Below are 13,262 nucleotides of genomic sequence, written 5' to 3'. Positions count from 1 at the left end.
CTGTGCTGTACAGTAGGACCTTGTTCTTTATCCTTTCTTTATATAATAGCTTACCTAACCCCTACCCCATTTACCTTGACAACTGCAACTCTGTTCTCTATGTCCTTGAGTCCGTTTCTGTTTCATAGGTAGGTATATTTGTCTCTCTCTCTCTTTTTTTTTTTTTTTTTTTAGGCTACGTCATGTACCTTGAGGTTCTTTGGTCCCTACCAGGACTCAATCCCAGGCCCCTGCAATGGAATTATGAAATCCTATCCATTGGACCATCAGGCAATTCCCTGGGCCATTTTTTGGATTCCACATATGAGTGATATCATATGGTATTTGTCTTTCTTGTTCTGACTTACTTCACTTAGTATGATAATCACTAGTTTCTCTATGCTGTTGCAAATAGCATTATTTCTTCATTTTTTATAGCTGAGTAGTATTCCATTGTATATATGTTCCACATCTTTTCATCCATTCATCTATTGATGGACAAGTACTTTGTTTCTTTGTCTGAGCTATTGTGAATAGTACTGCTATGAACATAAGGATGTTCATATCTTTTTGGAGAAAAAGATATATGCTCTGGGGTGGGATTGCTGGATCATATGGTAATTCTATTTTTAGTTTTATGAGGAACTTCCATAATATTTTCCATAGTGGCCACATCAATTTACATTCACACCAATAGTACAGGAGGGCTCCCCTTTTCTCCACATCCTAGCTAATATTTGTTATTTGTACAACTTAAAAAATATATATTTATTTTAAATGGAGGATAATTGCTTTACAATATTGTGATGGCTTTGCTATACATCAATATGAGTCGTACAAATTTTAATGATGGCCATTCTGACTAGTGTGAAGTGGTGCCTCATTGTAGTTTTAATTTGCATTTCTCTAATAATTAGTAATGTCGAGCATCTTTTCAAGTGCCTCGGTCATTTGTATTTCTTCTTTGGAAAAATGTCTACTTAGGTCTTCTGCCCATTTTTCAATGGGGTTGTTTGCTTTTTGTTATTTTTGAGTTGTATGAGCTGTTGTATATTTTGGAAATAAAGCCCTTGTCAGCTGCATCATTTGAAAATATTTTCTCCCTTTCTGTAGATTGTCTTTTCATTTTGTTTATGGTTTATGGAGGTCCTCTGGCTTTGGCACATCAGAGCCCACGTTAATGGAACACATCACATGCTTGGCTCTGCTCTAAGCTCTTGACATGCATCCCTTATTCAGTTGCTGCGGCTGCTCTGTGAGGGTGGGGCCATCACTGAAGGACGAGGACACTGAGCCCCAGCGTGGGAGGGACTCGTCAGAGGTCCCCGAGCTGGAATAGGGGCCCAGGCAGGGGCTTGGCTCAGGCTCTCAACTGCTGTGTACTGAGCTCAGGGATGACCTAATCCCCCCCATCCAGGGCAGCTTAGACCGTCTCCAGTCATCCCAGACTCCTGAAAGGTAGTGTGATCACCACCATTTCCCAGATGGGGAGACAGGACCACAGGCGCTGTGAGATGTCCGCAGGACCACATAGCCTGGAAGGTCGGCACCACCGCTCCCTGAGGGGCTGCCCTGTCACCAGGTACATTCTGCAAACGTTACAGGTGAGAAAGGGGGACCGGCACGGGGAGTTGGGTCACAGCCTTGACATAACACCCCACTTTGGGTGTCTCTACTCTGTGCTGGTGATTTAGACAGAGCACCTCAAATCCTTCCAACTCTCCTGAAAGGAGACAATGATGATTACCATTTTACAGAAGAGAAAACTGAGGCTGGGAGAAATGAAGGGACTAAGTCTTCACCCTTCCCTCCACGACGTCGCAGTATTTCCTGTCAGCCCCAAGCTTTCATTTCCATCAGCAGAGCAAGCACCCACCTTCAGGAGCCCCCACAATGACCACCACTCTCCCGTTTTCTCTCAGATTCTTGACTTCAAGTGACTACAGGGAGGCGTGGCCTCTGAGGACCCAGGCAGAGACTCTGAAGCCACAAGGGAAGACATGGACTCCTGACACCTAAGTCTAGAATAGGAACTCCTGCTCACATGGGGATCCCACCACCCTCTAGGGAACACCTCCCCCTCCTCATCCTCAGTCTGCAGAGCCAGGAATGGGCATGCCTGGGGCTGCTGGGATTGCAGTGGCCCCTCTGGGCTCTGTCCACACTAACCTTCCCAGACCTGCTCCACAGGAGCCTAGTGAAGGGGCAACATCACAACAATGGGAAAATCTCCTGATGCTGCTAAGTGTGCCGAGTGCTGCCATTTAGAAGAGGTTCAGCCCATCCCATCAAGAGACACTGCAGTATCTATCTGCAGTAAAGCTAAACTTACCTCCCACAGTGGACTTCTCTTTAGTGCCATTGCTGAAGAACAGAACAATACAAGGATTTCAGAGGACAGAGCTGGAGATTTCCCCCACACTTTGACAAGCACAGTGGGGTGTGCAGAGAGCAGGGCTGTGAGTCAAAGTGCCTGGGGTTCAATCTTGGCTCCCCTACATGCTCGCTAAACAAGTCCCCTCTCTGAGCATCAGTGTCCTCATCTATAAAAGGGAAAACAGACACCCTTCTTTCTGAACACTGGTTATAAGGAGTAAATGTCAGGAGAAATGTTCAGTATCTGACAAGCTGATGCTCTCTGGCCCCCTCTCCTCCCTCCTTTCTCATCCAGGGAATCATCTGGGCAGGTGGCCTGGAGAAGAGGATGATCCACCTTCTGGGAAGCCGCAGATCTGAGTGGCGGTGGAACCACTTACTACTTGTGACCGAGGTTGAGCAAGGAACCCACCATCTGGGAAGTTAAGTAATATCTACAAATCAGGAAAAAACCACCTTCCCTGCTAATGTCTGAAGGTTGAGGAGGCTCAGTTGCTACCATGACTAAGAGGGAAATTTAGCAATATCCACTCAAATAATCATACACATATCCTCAGACACCTACAAATTGACACTTGATTTCTATCTTTACAAGGGTTAAACTATGAGCCACTGTAGCTGCTGACCTTCAACACCTCCTGAAAGAAGATCAGAAATGAGGCACTCTGTGATCTGGGAAAACCTGACAGAACAGGCCTTCAAATACTTAGATATTTTCTGGAGATGATTTTATGAGCCCAATTTCTCCATCTCCTCCTGTCTAGGAAAGCACCAAAATCCTTCATGGTGACATCTGTTCCTTGTGACTAGCATAAACCTTCTGCAAAAAATGTGTGCTTGATTGCATGTACTCCCTTCACCAAAAGCACATATATATTGCGCCTCCTGCCCCGCCTCGCCCCACTTCTTTGGAGCAATCTCTCAGAGCTATCTGAAATGCTGTCTCTGAGGCTATAGTCCTCATTTTGCCCCAAATAAAACTAAACCCACAACTCACATCGTACATTTTTTTTCCGTCAACAGCTGCAACGAAAACACTTCCAGTGGTTACCTCGCCTTTGAGGAGGGTGACAGGTAGAAAGATTATTGACCTCAGCACTGTTTCAGTAGCCCAAGGTTAGGAACAACTTAGTGTTCATCAACAGGAAACCATAAGATGAATGATGTTGTCTCCATATGCTGAGAGTTAGGTAGTTGCTGGAAAACAGGGCAGCTCTTGGTGCTCATGTGAAATGAGGGATTTGGAATCATGCGGCTGAAAGTAAGGAGTGGTTTCCAGTCATGTCAGGCTCGGGGTCTGAATGTGAGGGGCCTTCAGAAATGTTGGGAAAACCATGAGGAGAGCCTATTCCATGATTAATTCAAGGAGCTTTTATTCTGCAAATCCTATGTGCCAGGTACTTCCATTAATTGAGTTCCAGTGCCAGTGCAGGAAGAAGACTGGCTTTGAAATAGATTGGGTTCTGGAAGGATCCCCTCACTGACCGTGTGACTGTGGTCAGGGCCCCTATATCTCTTGCTCTCAGACTCCCATGTGTACGTGGGAGGTTGGGAGGATGGTGTCTAAAGGTCCTTCCTCTGCTGACAGCCCAGGATTCAGGAGTTCGAAAGAGGATCCAAAGTTTTGGTCAGAACACTCTAAATGATCACCTTTGCTACCTCAATGGGGCTGCTCCTAAGTCACCCACATGAACCTCTTCCCTGGGGAGGGACATTCTGAGATGACCCAGCTCTGCTGGCAGCCTTCAGCGACTGTGTGAGTCAATCCCTGAATCACAGGAGGGTCTTCTTAACAGATTCCCAGGAAGCACCCAACCTCTAGGCATCTCTTCCAAGCAGGGCCATCAGAGTAAACACTGAGCCTGTGCTATAGGAATTTCTTCTCAGTGTGATGCTTCTGAAGAGGAAATAGACAGAATTTTCACTCCTTGACCTAGATGACTCTCTCTTCTTTCAGAGGAAAGAGAACATAAACTTCATGGAATAAGAGCCCTTTTCTGCTTTGTTCACTTCTGCTTCCACAGCATCTGGACCAGGCCCTGGCTCAGAGTAGGTGTTCAGTATGTGTGAATAAAGGGAAGACTCAGCCACATTGAGGTGAGCATTCTATGGAGGCAGGAATGAGGTCTGGCCAGTGACGGGGCAAATCACTCAGACATTCATCTCCTTTATCCCTGGAACAAAGGGCTGAATGGTGTGAAAAAGACATGCGCTGTGGAGCCAGGAAGACTGGGGACTCAGAATTTTCTCACTTTTACCAGCCATGGGGCCTTGAGCAAATAGCATGAACCCCATAGGCCTCAACTCCCCTGATCTACAGAAGGGAGTGAAATCATGACCCAGATCATGATATAAGCACCCACTGCTGTACATGATTGTGCTTTTTGGTTCAAAGAGTGGAAGGCATTCTTGCTGACATGTTATCAGAATCCAGGGCACAAAGGCTGTACTCACCACTCACAGTGAGATGAGTGCCTGGTCCAGACTTAAACTCCACATCACCATGTTCTCCTTGCCGGAACTTCACACAGTAGTAGACACCAGTGTCTGCTGGGGTGATGTTACTGATGCGGATGGAAAAGTCCATGTTGTTTCTCTTGGTGGCATCTGAAACATTTGTAACTCTGGGGAAGGGGGCATCTTTTTGACTGTAGATGAACTCCCGGCCTGGCCCAGTTCCCCTGAACCACTTGATGGGCCCCACGGGGCTCAGGGAGGTCACGGTGCAGTTCAGAGTGGCCGTCTCTCCTGCTGCAACTGACACAGACCTCTCAGGCTGAATCACCTGCAGCTCCCCATCACCTGCCGCTCCTGGAGGAAGACACAAAGTTATTTATTCATCCTCATGTGATCCTGTAGGAGTTCTCCACTATTTATTAACAACAGCTTTTACTGACTTTGTACTCCATGATCCAGCCTTGAACTCAGCCTTTTGCATGTATGTGGCATGTACTTTACATGTAACCTGCACAATCAGCCTGTTATATGAGATCCTTATACAAGAGAGGAACCGAGGCACAGAGAGGTCAGTGATGTGGCAGAGACTGGATTTGTGTAGTAAGCCCTCTCTGGAAGTGTCGTGCTCCACCAAATACTTCTGGTTGTTCACTGTGTGTCCTCAGGGAGTGATGCATTTCTATCCTTTGTATTAGGTGGGACCACATGACCTCTTAAATCACTGAGTTGTAAGGAGAAGTGATTGATGTATTTGGCATGGCTTTCATTTAACTGTAAAAACCTTTACGAACCAATGTCCCCCTTCTCCAGAAATACACACTCATGTTGGACTTAACTCCAATGACCTGGATACTTGAGTGATGGTGATATGCAGAGCTTCCAACACACAATGAACATGAAGTTTAAGAGGAAAGTAAAACATTGTTCCAAGTGCCTAGATTTTTTTTCCAATGACATGGTCATGTTATATTAGTTGTCTAAGGCTCTGAGAGAAATTATCAAACATTTAGTGGTTTAAAATGACAGTCTCATATAATGCCAGATGTCAAAGTACCAAAGATTGTATTATTGGACTAAAATCAAGGAGTCAGTGGGCTACATTTCTCCTGGAGGCTGTGATCATTGCCTCTCCAAATTCTTGAGACTGTCTACACTCCTTTTCTCACGGTTTCCATCTTCTTATGACTCCAGTCTTGTTTCCATTGTCACTTGTGCTTCTCTAACTTTGGCTTTCCTGCCTCCTTCTTATAAGGTTGTGTTGGTCCACAACGGTAATCTAGGTTATCCTCCCCACAGCAAGAGTCAATCACTTTTATAAAATCTCTTTGGCACGTAAAATAAAATATTCACAGATGAGTGTTAGGACATGGATCTCTTTGGGGGCGTTTTTGCAAATTTGTTTACTTGATTTAAAACTTTTTTATTGAACAATAGTTGATTTACAATGTTGTGTTAATTTCAGCTATATAGCAAAGTGATTCAGATATATACATGTATATGCATATGCATATTCATTTTTAATATATTATTTTCCATTATAGTTTATCATATGATACTGAATATAGTTCTCTATGCTATTCAGTAGCACCTTGTTGTTTATCTGTCACATATATAAAAGCTTGCATCTGCTAACTCCAACCTTCCACCTTGTCCCTCCACCTACTGTCTCCCCCTTGGCAACTGCCGAGTTTGTTTCTGTTTCGTAGATAGGTTTGTGTCATATTTTAGACTCCTCATTTAAGTAATATCATATGGTATTTGTCTTTCTCTTTTTTTACTTCACTTAGTATGATAATCTCTAGCTTCATCCATGTTGCTGCAAATGGCATTATTTCATTCTTTTTTATAGCTGAGTTGTGTTTCTTTGTGTACCACATCTTCTTTATCCATTTGTCTGTTTATGGACATTTGGATTGTTTCCAAGTCTTGGTTACAATGAATTGTGTTGCTATGAACATAAAGGTAAATGTACCTTCTTGGAATAGAGTTTTGTCTGGATATATGCCCTGAAGCGGGATTGGTGGATCATGTGGCAATTCTTTTTTTTATATTTCTGAGGAACCTCCATACTGTTTTGCATAGTGGCTATATCAACTTATTAACAAATTCCCATCAACAGTGTAGGAGGGTTCCCTTTTCTCTACATCCTCTCCAACATTTGTTATTTTTAGAGTTTTCAGTGATGGTCATTCTGACTGGTGTGAAGTGGTACATCATTGTAGTTTTAATTTGTATTTATTTAATAATTGGGGCTTCCCTGGTGGCTCAGACTGTAAGGAATCCTCCTGGATTGCAAGAGACCTGGGTTTGATTCCTAGGTTGGGAAGATCCCCTGGAAAAGGGAATGGCTACCCACTCTAGAATTCTTGCGTAGAGAATCCCATGGACAGAGGGACCCAGTGGGCTACAATCTATGGAGTTGCAAAGAGTCAGATATGGCTGAGTGACTAATACTTTCACTTTTCTCTAGTAATTAGTGATGTTGAGCAACTTTTCATGTGTCTGTAGGCCATTTGTATTTCCTCTTTGGAGAAATGTTTATTTACATCTTCTGCCCATTTTTCAGTTGGATATTTTTATTGTTGTTGAGTTGTATAAGCTGTTTGTATATTCTTGTACATTAAGCCTTTGTAAGTCAAATCCTTTTTGAACATTTTCTCCTATTCTATAAGTTGTCATTTTGTTTTATTTATTGTTTCTTTTGCTATGCAAACGCTTGTAAGTTTCAGCCTCTCTTGCTCATTTTTGTTTTTATTTCTATTGCCTTGAGGAGTTGAACTGAGAAAACATTGGGACAATTTATGTCAGAAGCTCTTTTGCCTATGATCATTTCTAGGAGCTTTATGTTGTTATTTCTTATGCTTAAGTGTTTAAGACATTTTGAGTTTATTTTTGAGTGTCATGAGAGGGTGTATTTTAACTTCATTGATTTATATGCAATTGTCCAACTTTACCAACCCCACTTGCTGAAAGACTGTTTTTTTCCCCATTGTATATTCTTGCCTCCTTGTCAAAGATTAATTAACTATAGGTGTGTGGGTTAATTTCTGAGCTCTCTATTCAGTTCCATTGATTCATATCCTTGTTTCTGTGCCAATACCACTGAACTCATTCAATACCAAGGAAGCAGAAGTAGACGTTTTTCTGGAATTCCCTTACTTCCTCCATGATCCAACTAATGTTGGCAATTTTCTCTCTTGCTCCTCTGTCTCTTTAAAACCCAGCTTGTACATCTGGAAGTTCTCAGTTCAGGTACTGCTGAAGACTAGCTTGAAGGATTTGGAGCATTACCTTGCTAGCATGTGAAATGAGCATATTATATGGTACTTTGAACATTCTTTGGCACTGCCTTTCTTTGGGATTGGAATGAAAACTGATATTTTCCAGTCCCATGGCCACTGTTGAGTTTTCCAAGTTTGCTGGCATAGTGAACACAGGACTTTCACAGCATCATCTTTCAGGATTTTAAATAGTTCAGATGGAATTCTGTCACCTCCACTAGCTTTGTTGGCAGTAATGCCTCCTAAGGCCCACTTGACTTCGGACTCCAAGATGTCTGGCTCTAGGTGAGTGACCATACCATCATGGTTATCCGGGTCATTAAGAGCTTTTTTTGTACAGTTCTTCTGTATATTCTTGCCACCTCTTCTTAATCTCTTCCACCCCTGTTAAGTCTTTACCATTTCTGTCCTTTATCATGCACAAACTTGCATGAAATATTTCCTTAATATCTCCAATTTCCTTGAAGAGAACTCTAGCCTTTCCCATTCTGTTGTTTTCCTCTATTTCTTTGCAATGTTCATTGAAGAAGGCCTTCTTATCTCTCCTTGCTATTCTCTGGAATTCTGCATTCAGTTGGGTGTATCTTTGCATTTCTCCCCCACCTTTCACGTCTCTTTTTTCCTCAGCTATTTGTAAAGCCTCCTATGACAACCACTTTGCCTTCTTGTGCTTCTTTTCCTTGGGGATAGTTTTGGTGACCACCTCCTGTACAATGTTACAAACCTCCATACATAATTCTTCAGGCATTCTGTTTACCAGATCTAATCCCTTGAATCTGTTTGTCACTTCCATTGTTTAATCATAAGGGATTTGATTTAGATCGTACATGAATGGTCCAGTGATTTCCCCCGCTTTCTTCAATGTAAGCCTGAATTTTGCAATAAGGAGCTCATGATCTGAGCTACAGTTAGCTCCAGCTCTTGTTTTTGCTGATTATATAGAACTTCTCCATCTTTGGCTGCAAAGAATATAATCAATCTGATTTCGATATTGACCATCTAGTGGTGTCCATGTGTAGAGTCGTCTCTTGTGTTGTTGGAATAGGTTGTTTGCTATGACCAGCGTGTTCGCTTGACAAAACTGTTACGATTTGCCATGATTCATTTTGTACTCTAAGGTCAAACTTGCCTGTTACTCTGAATATCTCTTGATTTCCTACTTTTGCATTCCAATCCCCTATAAGGAAAAGGTTTTTTTTTTTTTTTTTTTTTTGGTGTTGGTTATAGAAGGTGCTGTAGATCTTCACAGAACCAGTCAACTTCAGCTTCTACAGCATCAGTGGCTGGGGCAGAGACCTGGACACTGTGATATTAAATGGTTTGCCTTGGAAAGGAACTTGAGATAATTCTGTGATATTTGAGATTGCACCCAAGTTAAGGCTGTATATTGTCACCCTGCTTATTTAACTTATATGCAGAGTACATCATGAGAAACATTGGGCTGGAGGAAGCACAAGCTGGAATCAAGATTGCCGGGAGAAATACCAATAAACTCAGATATGCAGATGACACCACCCTTATGGCAGAAAGTGAAGAAGAACTAAAGAGCCTCTGATGAAAGTGAAAGAGGAGAGCAAAAAAGTTGGCTTAAAGCTTAATATTCAGAAAACGAAGTTCATGGCATCCGATCCCATCACTTCACAGCAAATAGATGGGGAAACAGTGGAAACAGTGGCTGACTTTATTTTTTTGGGCTCTAAAATCACTGCAGATGGTGATTGCAGCCATGAAATTTAAAGACGCTTACTCCTTGGAAGGAAAGTTATGACCAACCTAGATAGCATATTAAAAAGCAGAGGCATTACTTTGCCAACAAGGGCCTGTCTAGTCAAGGCTATGGTTTTTCCAGTGGTCATGTATGGATGTGAGAGTTGGACTATAAGGAAAGCTGAGCACAGAAGAATTGATGCTTTTGAACTGTGGTGTTGGAGAAGACTCTTGAGAGTCCCTTGGACTGCAAAGAGATCTAACCAGTCCATCCTGAAGGAGATCAGTCCTGGGTGTTCATTGGTAGGACTGATGTTGAAGCTGAAACTGCAATACTTTGGCCACCTGATATGAAGAGCTGACTCATTAGAAAAGACCCTGATGCTGGGAAAGATCGAGGGAGAAGAAGGGGACGACAGAGGATGAGATGGTTGGATTGCATTACCAACTCAATGGAAATGGGTTTGGGTGGACTCCGGGAATTGGTGATGGACAGGGAGGCCTGGTGTGCTGCAGTTCACGGGTCCACAAAGAGTTGGACACAACTGAGTGACTGAACTGGTGTATTTATTATCAATTTATGCCTTGTTTTCCCATCGATTTTATATTTCTATATTGTCCCTTTCTTTTTCCTTTTGTGGTTTGATGATTTACTTTTATACTATACTCATGATTTTGGTTTTTGTGAATCTATTGTATGTTTTTGCTTTGTGGTTATCATGTTTCTCAAGCATGTTAACCCCATCATATATCTACTTGCCTTAGACTGATAGTCATATAGTTTCAAACACTTTCTAGGAAACTTTTTAAAGGTACCTTTTCCTACTCTCCTTCCCTACATTTCATCAATATGATTCTGATGTCCTCTTTTACATTTTCATATTAATCCTTTTGCTGTTCACTGTGGTTATCATCACTTTCACAGAATTTTTATTTTTATTTTTTTAAATATGTGTATTAGCTTATTTAGATGATTTGTTTTTCAACTAATTTTCTCTTTCCTATATGTTCTTACTCCTTTTCTAGGTAGTGAAGATTTTTCAATGTTTCTTTTAGAATAGGCTTAGTATTGATGTTTTCTTTTAGCTTTGCTTGTCTGAAAAATTCTTATCGCTCCTTCTACTCTAAATGAATATCTTGCTGGGTAGAGAATCCTCGGTTGCAGATTTTTCCCTTTTAGGACTTTGAATCAATGTCTTGCCACTCCCTCTGGCCTGCAACTTTTCTGTAGAGAAATCTGCTGATAGCCTTTTGAGGGTTCCCTTGTAATTAACTCTTTGTTTATCTCTTGTTACCTTTTAGAATCCTCTCTTTAACTTCTTGCCATTTTTTATTTTAATATGACTTTGTATAGATCTGTTTGGGTTTATGGTATTTGGGACCCTTTGAGCTTCCTTTCCTGAATACCTGTTTCCTTCTTTAGAATTGGGAAGTTTTTAGCCATAATTTCTTCAAATTTTTGATCCACTTATCTCTTTCCTTTCTGGAATCCCTATTATGTGTAGGTTTTCAAGCTTTTTATTATTCCATAAGTCTGTTATATATTTTTTATTGCTTTTATTGCTCTGGTTTCCTTTTGCTTGAATGTCTGTCTACTGTCCTGACTCAGTGATTTTCATTATTCTATCTTCCAGATCACTTTTTTGTTCTTCTGCATTATTTTTTCTGCTATTCATTGCCTTTAGTTCACTTTTCATCTCAGCAAATGATTTTTCTAGTTCCTTTTTACAACATTCTGCATTTCTGTTGATAACCTCCTTAATTCCTTTAGTATTTTCATTATTTCCTTTTTGAAATCAGTGTCTATTAATCTAAAAAAGTCTGTGTCATTGTTTGTTGTTTCAGGGGAATTCTGTTGGTCTTTTAACTGGAATTGATTCCTTTGCTTCTTCATTTTACCTATACTTTTCTTATTCTGTGAGTTCAGAAGAAAAGATATCTACTGGGGTCTTGGAGGACTATTTATTGTGGGAGCATCCCTGTGTAGTTTGTGTGGGTTTAATATTTTTGGTGCAGGGGCTATTTTCAGTGTGGATGTCTGCCACCTCTTCCCTCAGTGTATGTTCACCATTATCCCCTTGATGGGAGTGTGCAGATGTGGTGGTTGGTGCCTAGTTCTTGCATTTGTGGCAGTGGTGGTCACTCACACATGCTTTTGGAGCTCATTATGGGAGTGGACATAGCTCTCGACAATTCCTGAAGCCCCAGGGCGCAACAGGGCCCTCCTGAGTGCAACTGCTCCTCAAGACTGCTCCTAAACAAGGGGTTGGCAGGAGTGACTGGTGATACCTCCTGGAGCTTGTGTAGGCAGTATCTTGCCACCTGAGAGCAGAGAAAAAGGCTGCAATGGTGGGTCCTACCCCTCCCCTTTCACATCCCCCAAACAATACGCCCTCATGTGAGATCATATCAGGTTCCTGCACCTTCAGGCTATTTCCATACAGTCCTTTGCCAGGGTCTGATCTCTGAATCCTGAGCTACAAGCACCCAGCTCCCAGCCAATGGACTCATGATTTTCTCAGGCTGGGGAGTGCTGATCAACGGCACTGACCATCTCTGCAAATCTCTCTCTGGTCTAGCTACTGCAAACCAGGTCTTTTATTCTCCTCTGAGACTCTGAAGCTTACACCCTCTGTCCCAGCTTATATCCCTACTGACGAGGAGATGTCCAGGGTGCAGGAAACTTTCTTTCACAGTTTCCCCCAAGGTGTGTAGGTCCCCTCCTGATTCCTGTCTTACTTTCTCCTTTTTTTCCTTTTTTCTTTTGTCTTATCTGGTTGCATGGAGATTTTCTTGCCATTTCAAAAGTCTAAGTTCTGCCAGCGCTCAGTAAATATTGTGAAAATTGTTCTGTATGTAAATGTATTTTTGAAGTATTTGTGGGAGAAGGTGAGCTTCTCCTACTCGACATTTAGGTGTCCTACTTCACAATTTTGATTGCTTCTTCTATGTTGGGGGGTTATTTTCTATCACACATACCTGTCCTGACAGTTACAGAAACCAGCTGCCATAACAAAAATCTATGTATGTGTCATTGTCATGCAGGATGAATGATGAGGCAAATTAATGGAATCTGAATGAGGGTTATTCAAGCAGCTCACCAGTCAAACAGTTTGAAAAATCAAACTAGATCAATAACAGAAACAGAAATAAGATATTCACCAATACATAAAAATCAAACAACATTTTCTTAAAAAATCAATAGGTAAAAGATGAAATCACCAGGGGAATTAGAGAATGCCTGGAGACAAATGAAAGCATAAACACATAATATAAATACATGTGAGATGCACAGAAAGCAACTGTAAAGGGAAATCCTACTATTCAGCAACAAAATAACAAACAACTCAACTTAAATATGATCAAAAGAATTGAACAGGCATTCCTCCAAAGAAGATATATAGATGGTCAACAAGCATATAAAACAGTGCTCAACATCACTACTAACTGGAAAATGCAAAT

The 13,262-nt window shown here is 41.7% G+C and overlaps 1 protein-coding gene across 4 annotated transcripts in view; it reads right to left on the bottom strand.

The window, feature by feature from the left end:
- LOC122681516 (tyrosine-protein phosphatase non-receptor type substrate 1-like) overlaps positions 1-13,262 on the bottom strand; it is a 122,612-nt gene that overhangs the window by 104,386 nt on the left and 4,964 nt on the right. For 3 of the 4 annotated variants that reach the window (XM_043883692.1, XM_043883691.1, XM_043883689.1), the window contains exon 2: positions 4,810-5,166. The exons of the other annotated variant lie outside the window; for it this stretch is intronic. In XM_043883692.1, coding sequence (XP_043739627.1) covers positions 4,810-5,166 — 357 coding nt within the window. The remainder of the gene's footprint in view (positions 1-4,809; positions 5,167-13,262) is intronic. 4 annotated transcript variants of the gene reach the window in all.

This window comes from Cervus elaphus, chromosome 23, assembly GCF_910594005.1.
Source record: "Cervus elaphus chromosome 23, mCerEla1.1, whole genome shotgun sequence".
Classification (NCBI taxonomy): Eukaryota; Metazoa; Chordata; class Mammalia; order Artiodactyla; family Cervidae; genus Cervus; species Cervus elaphus.
Note: the sequence above shows the minus strand (reverse complement) of the source record. Positions and strands in the feature narration are given on the sequence as shown.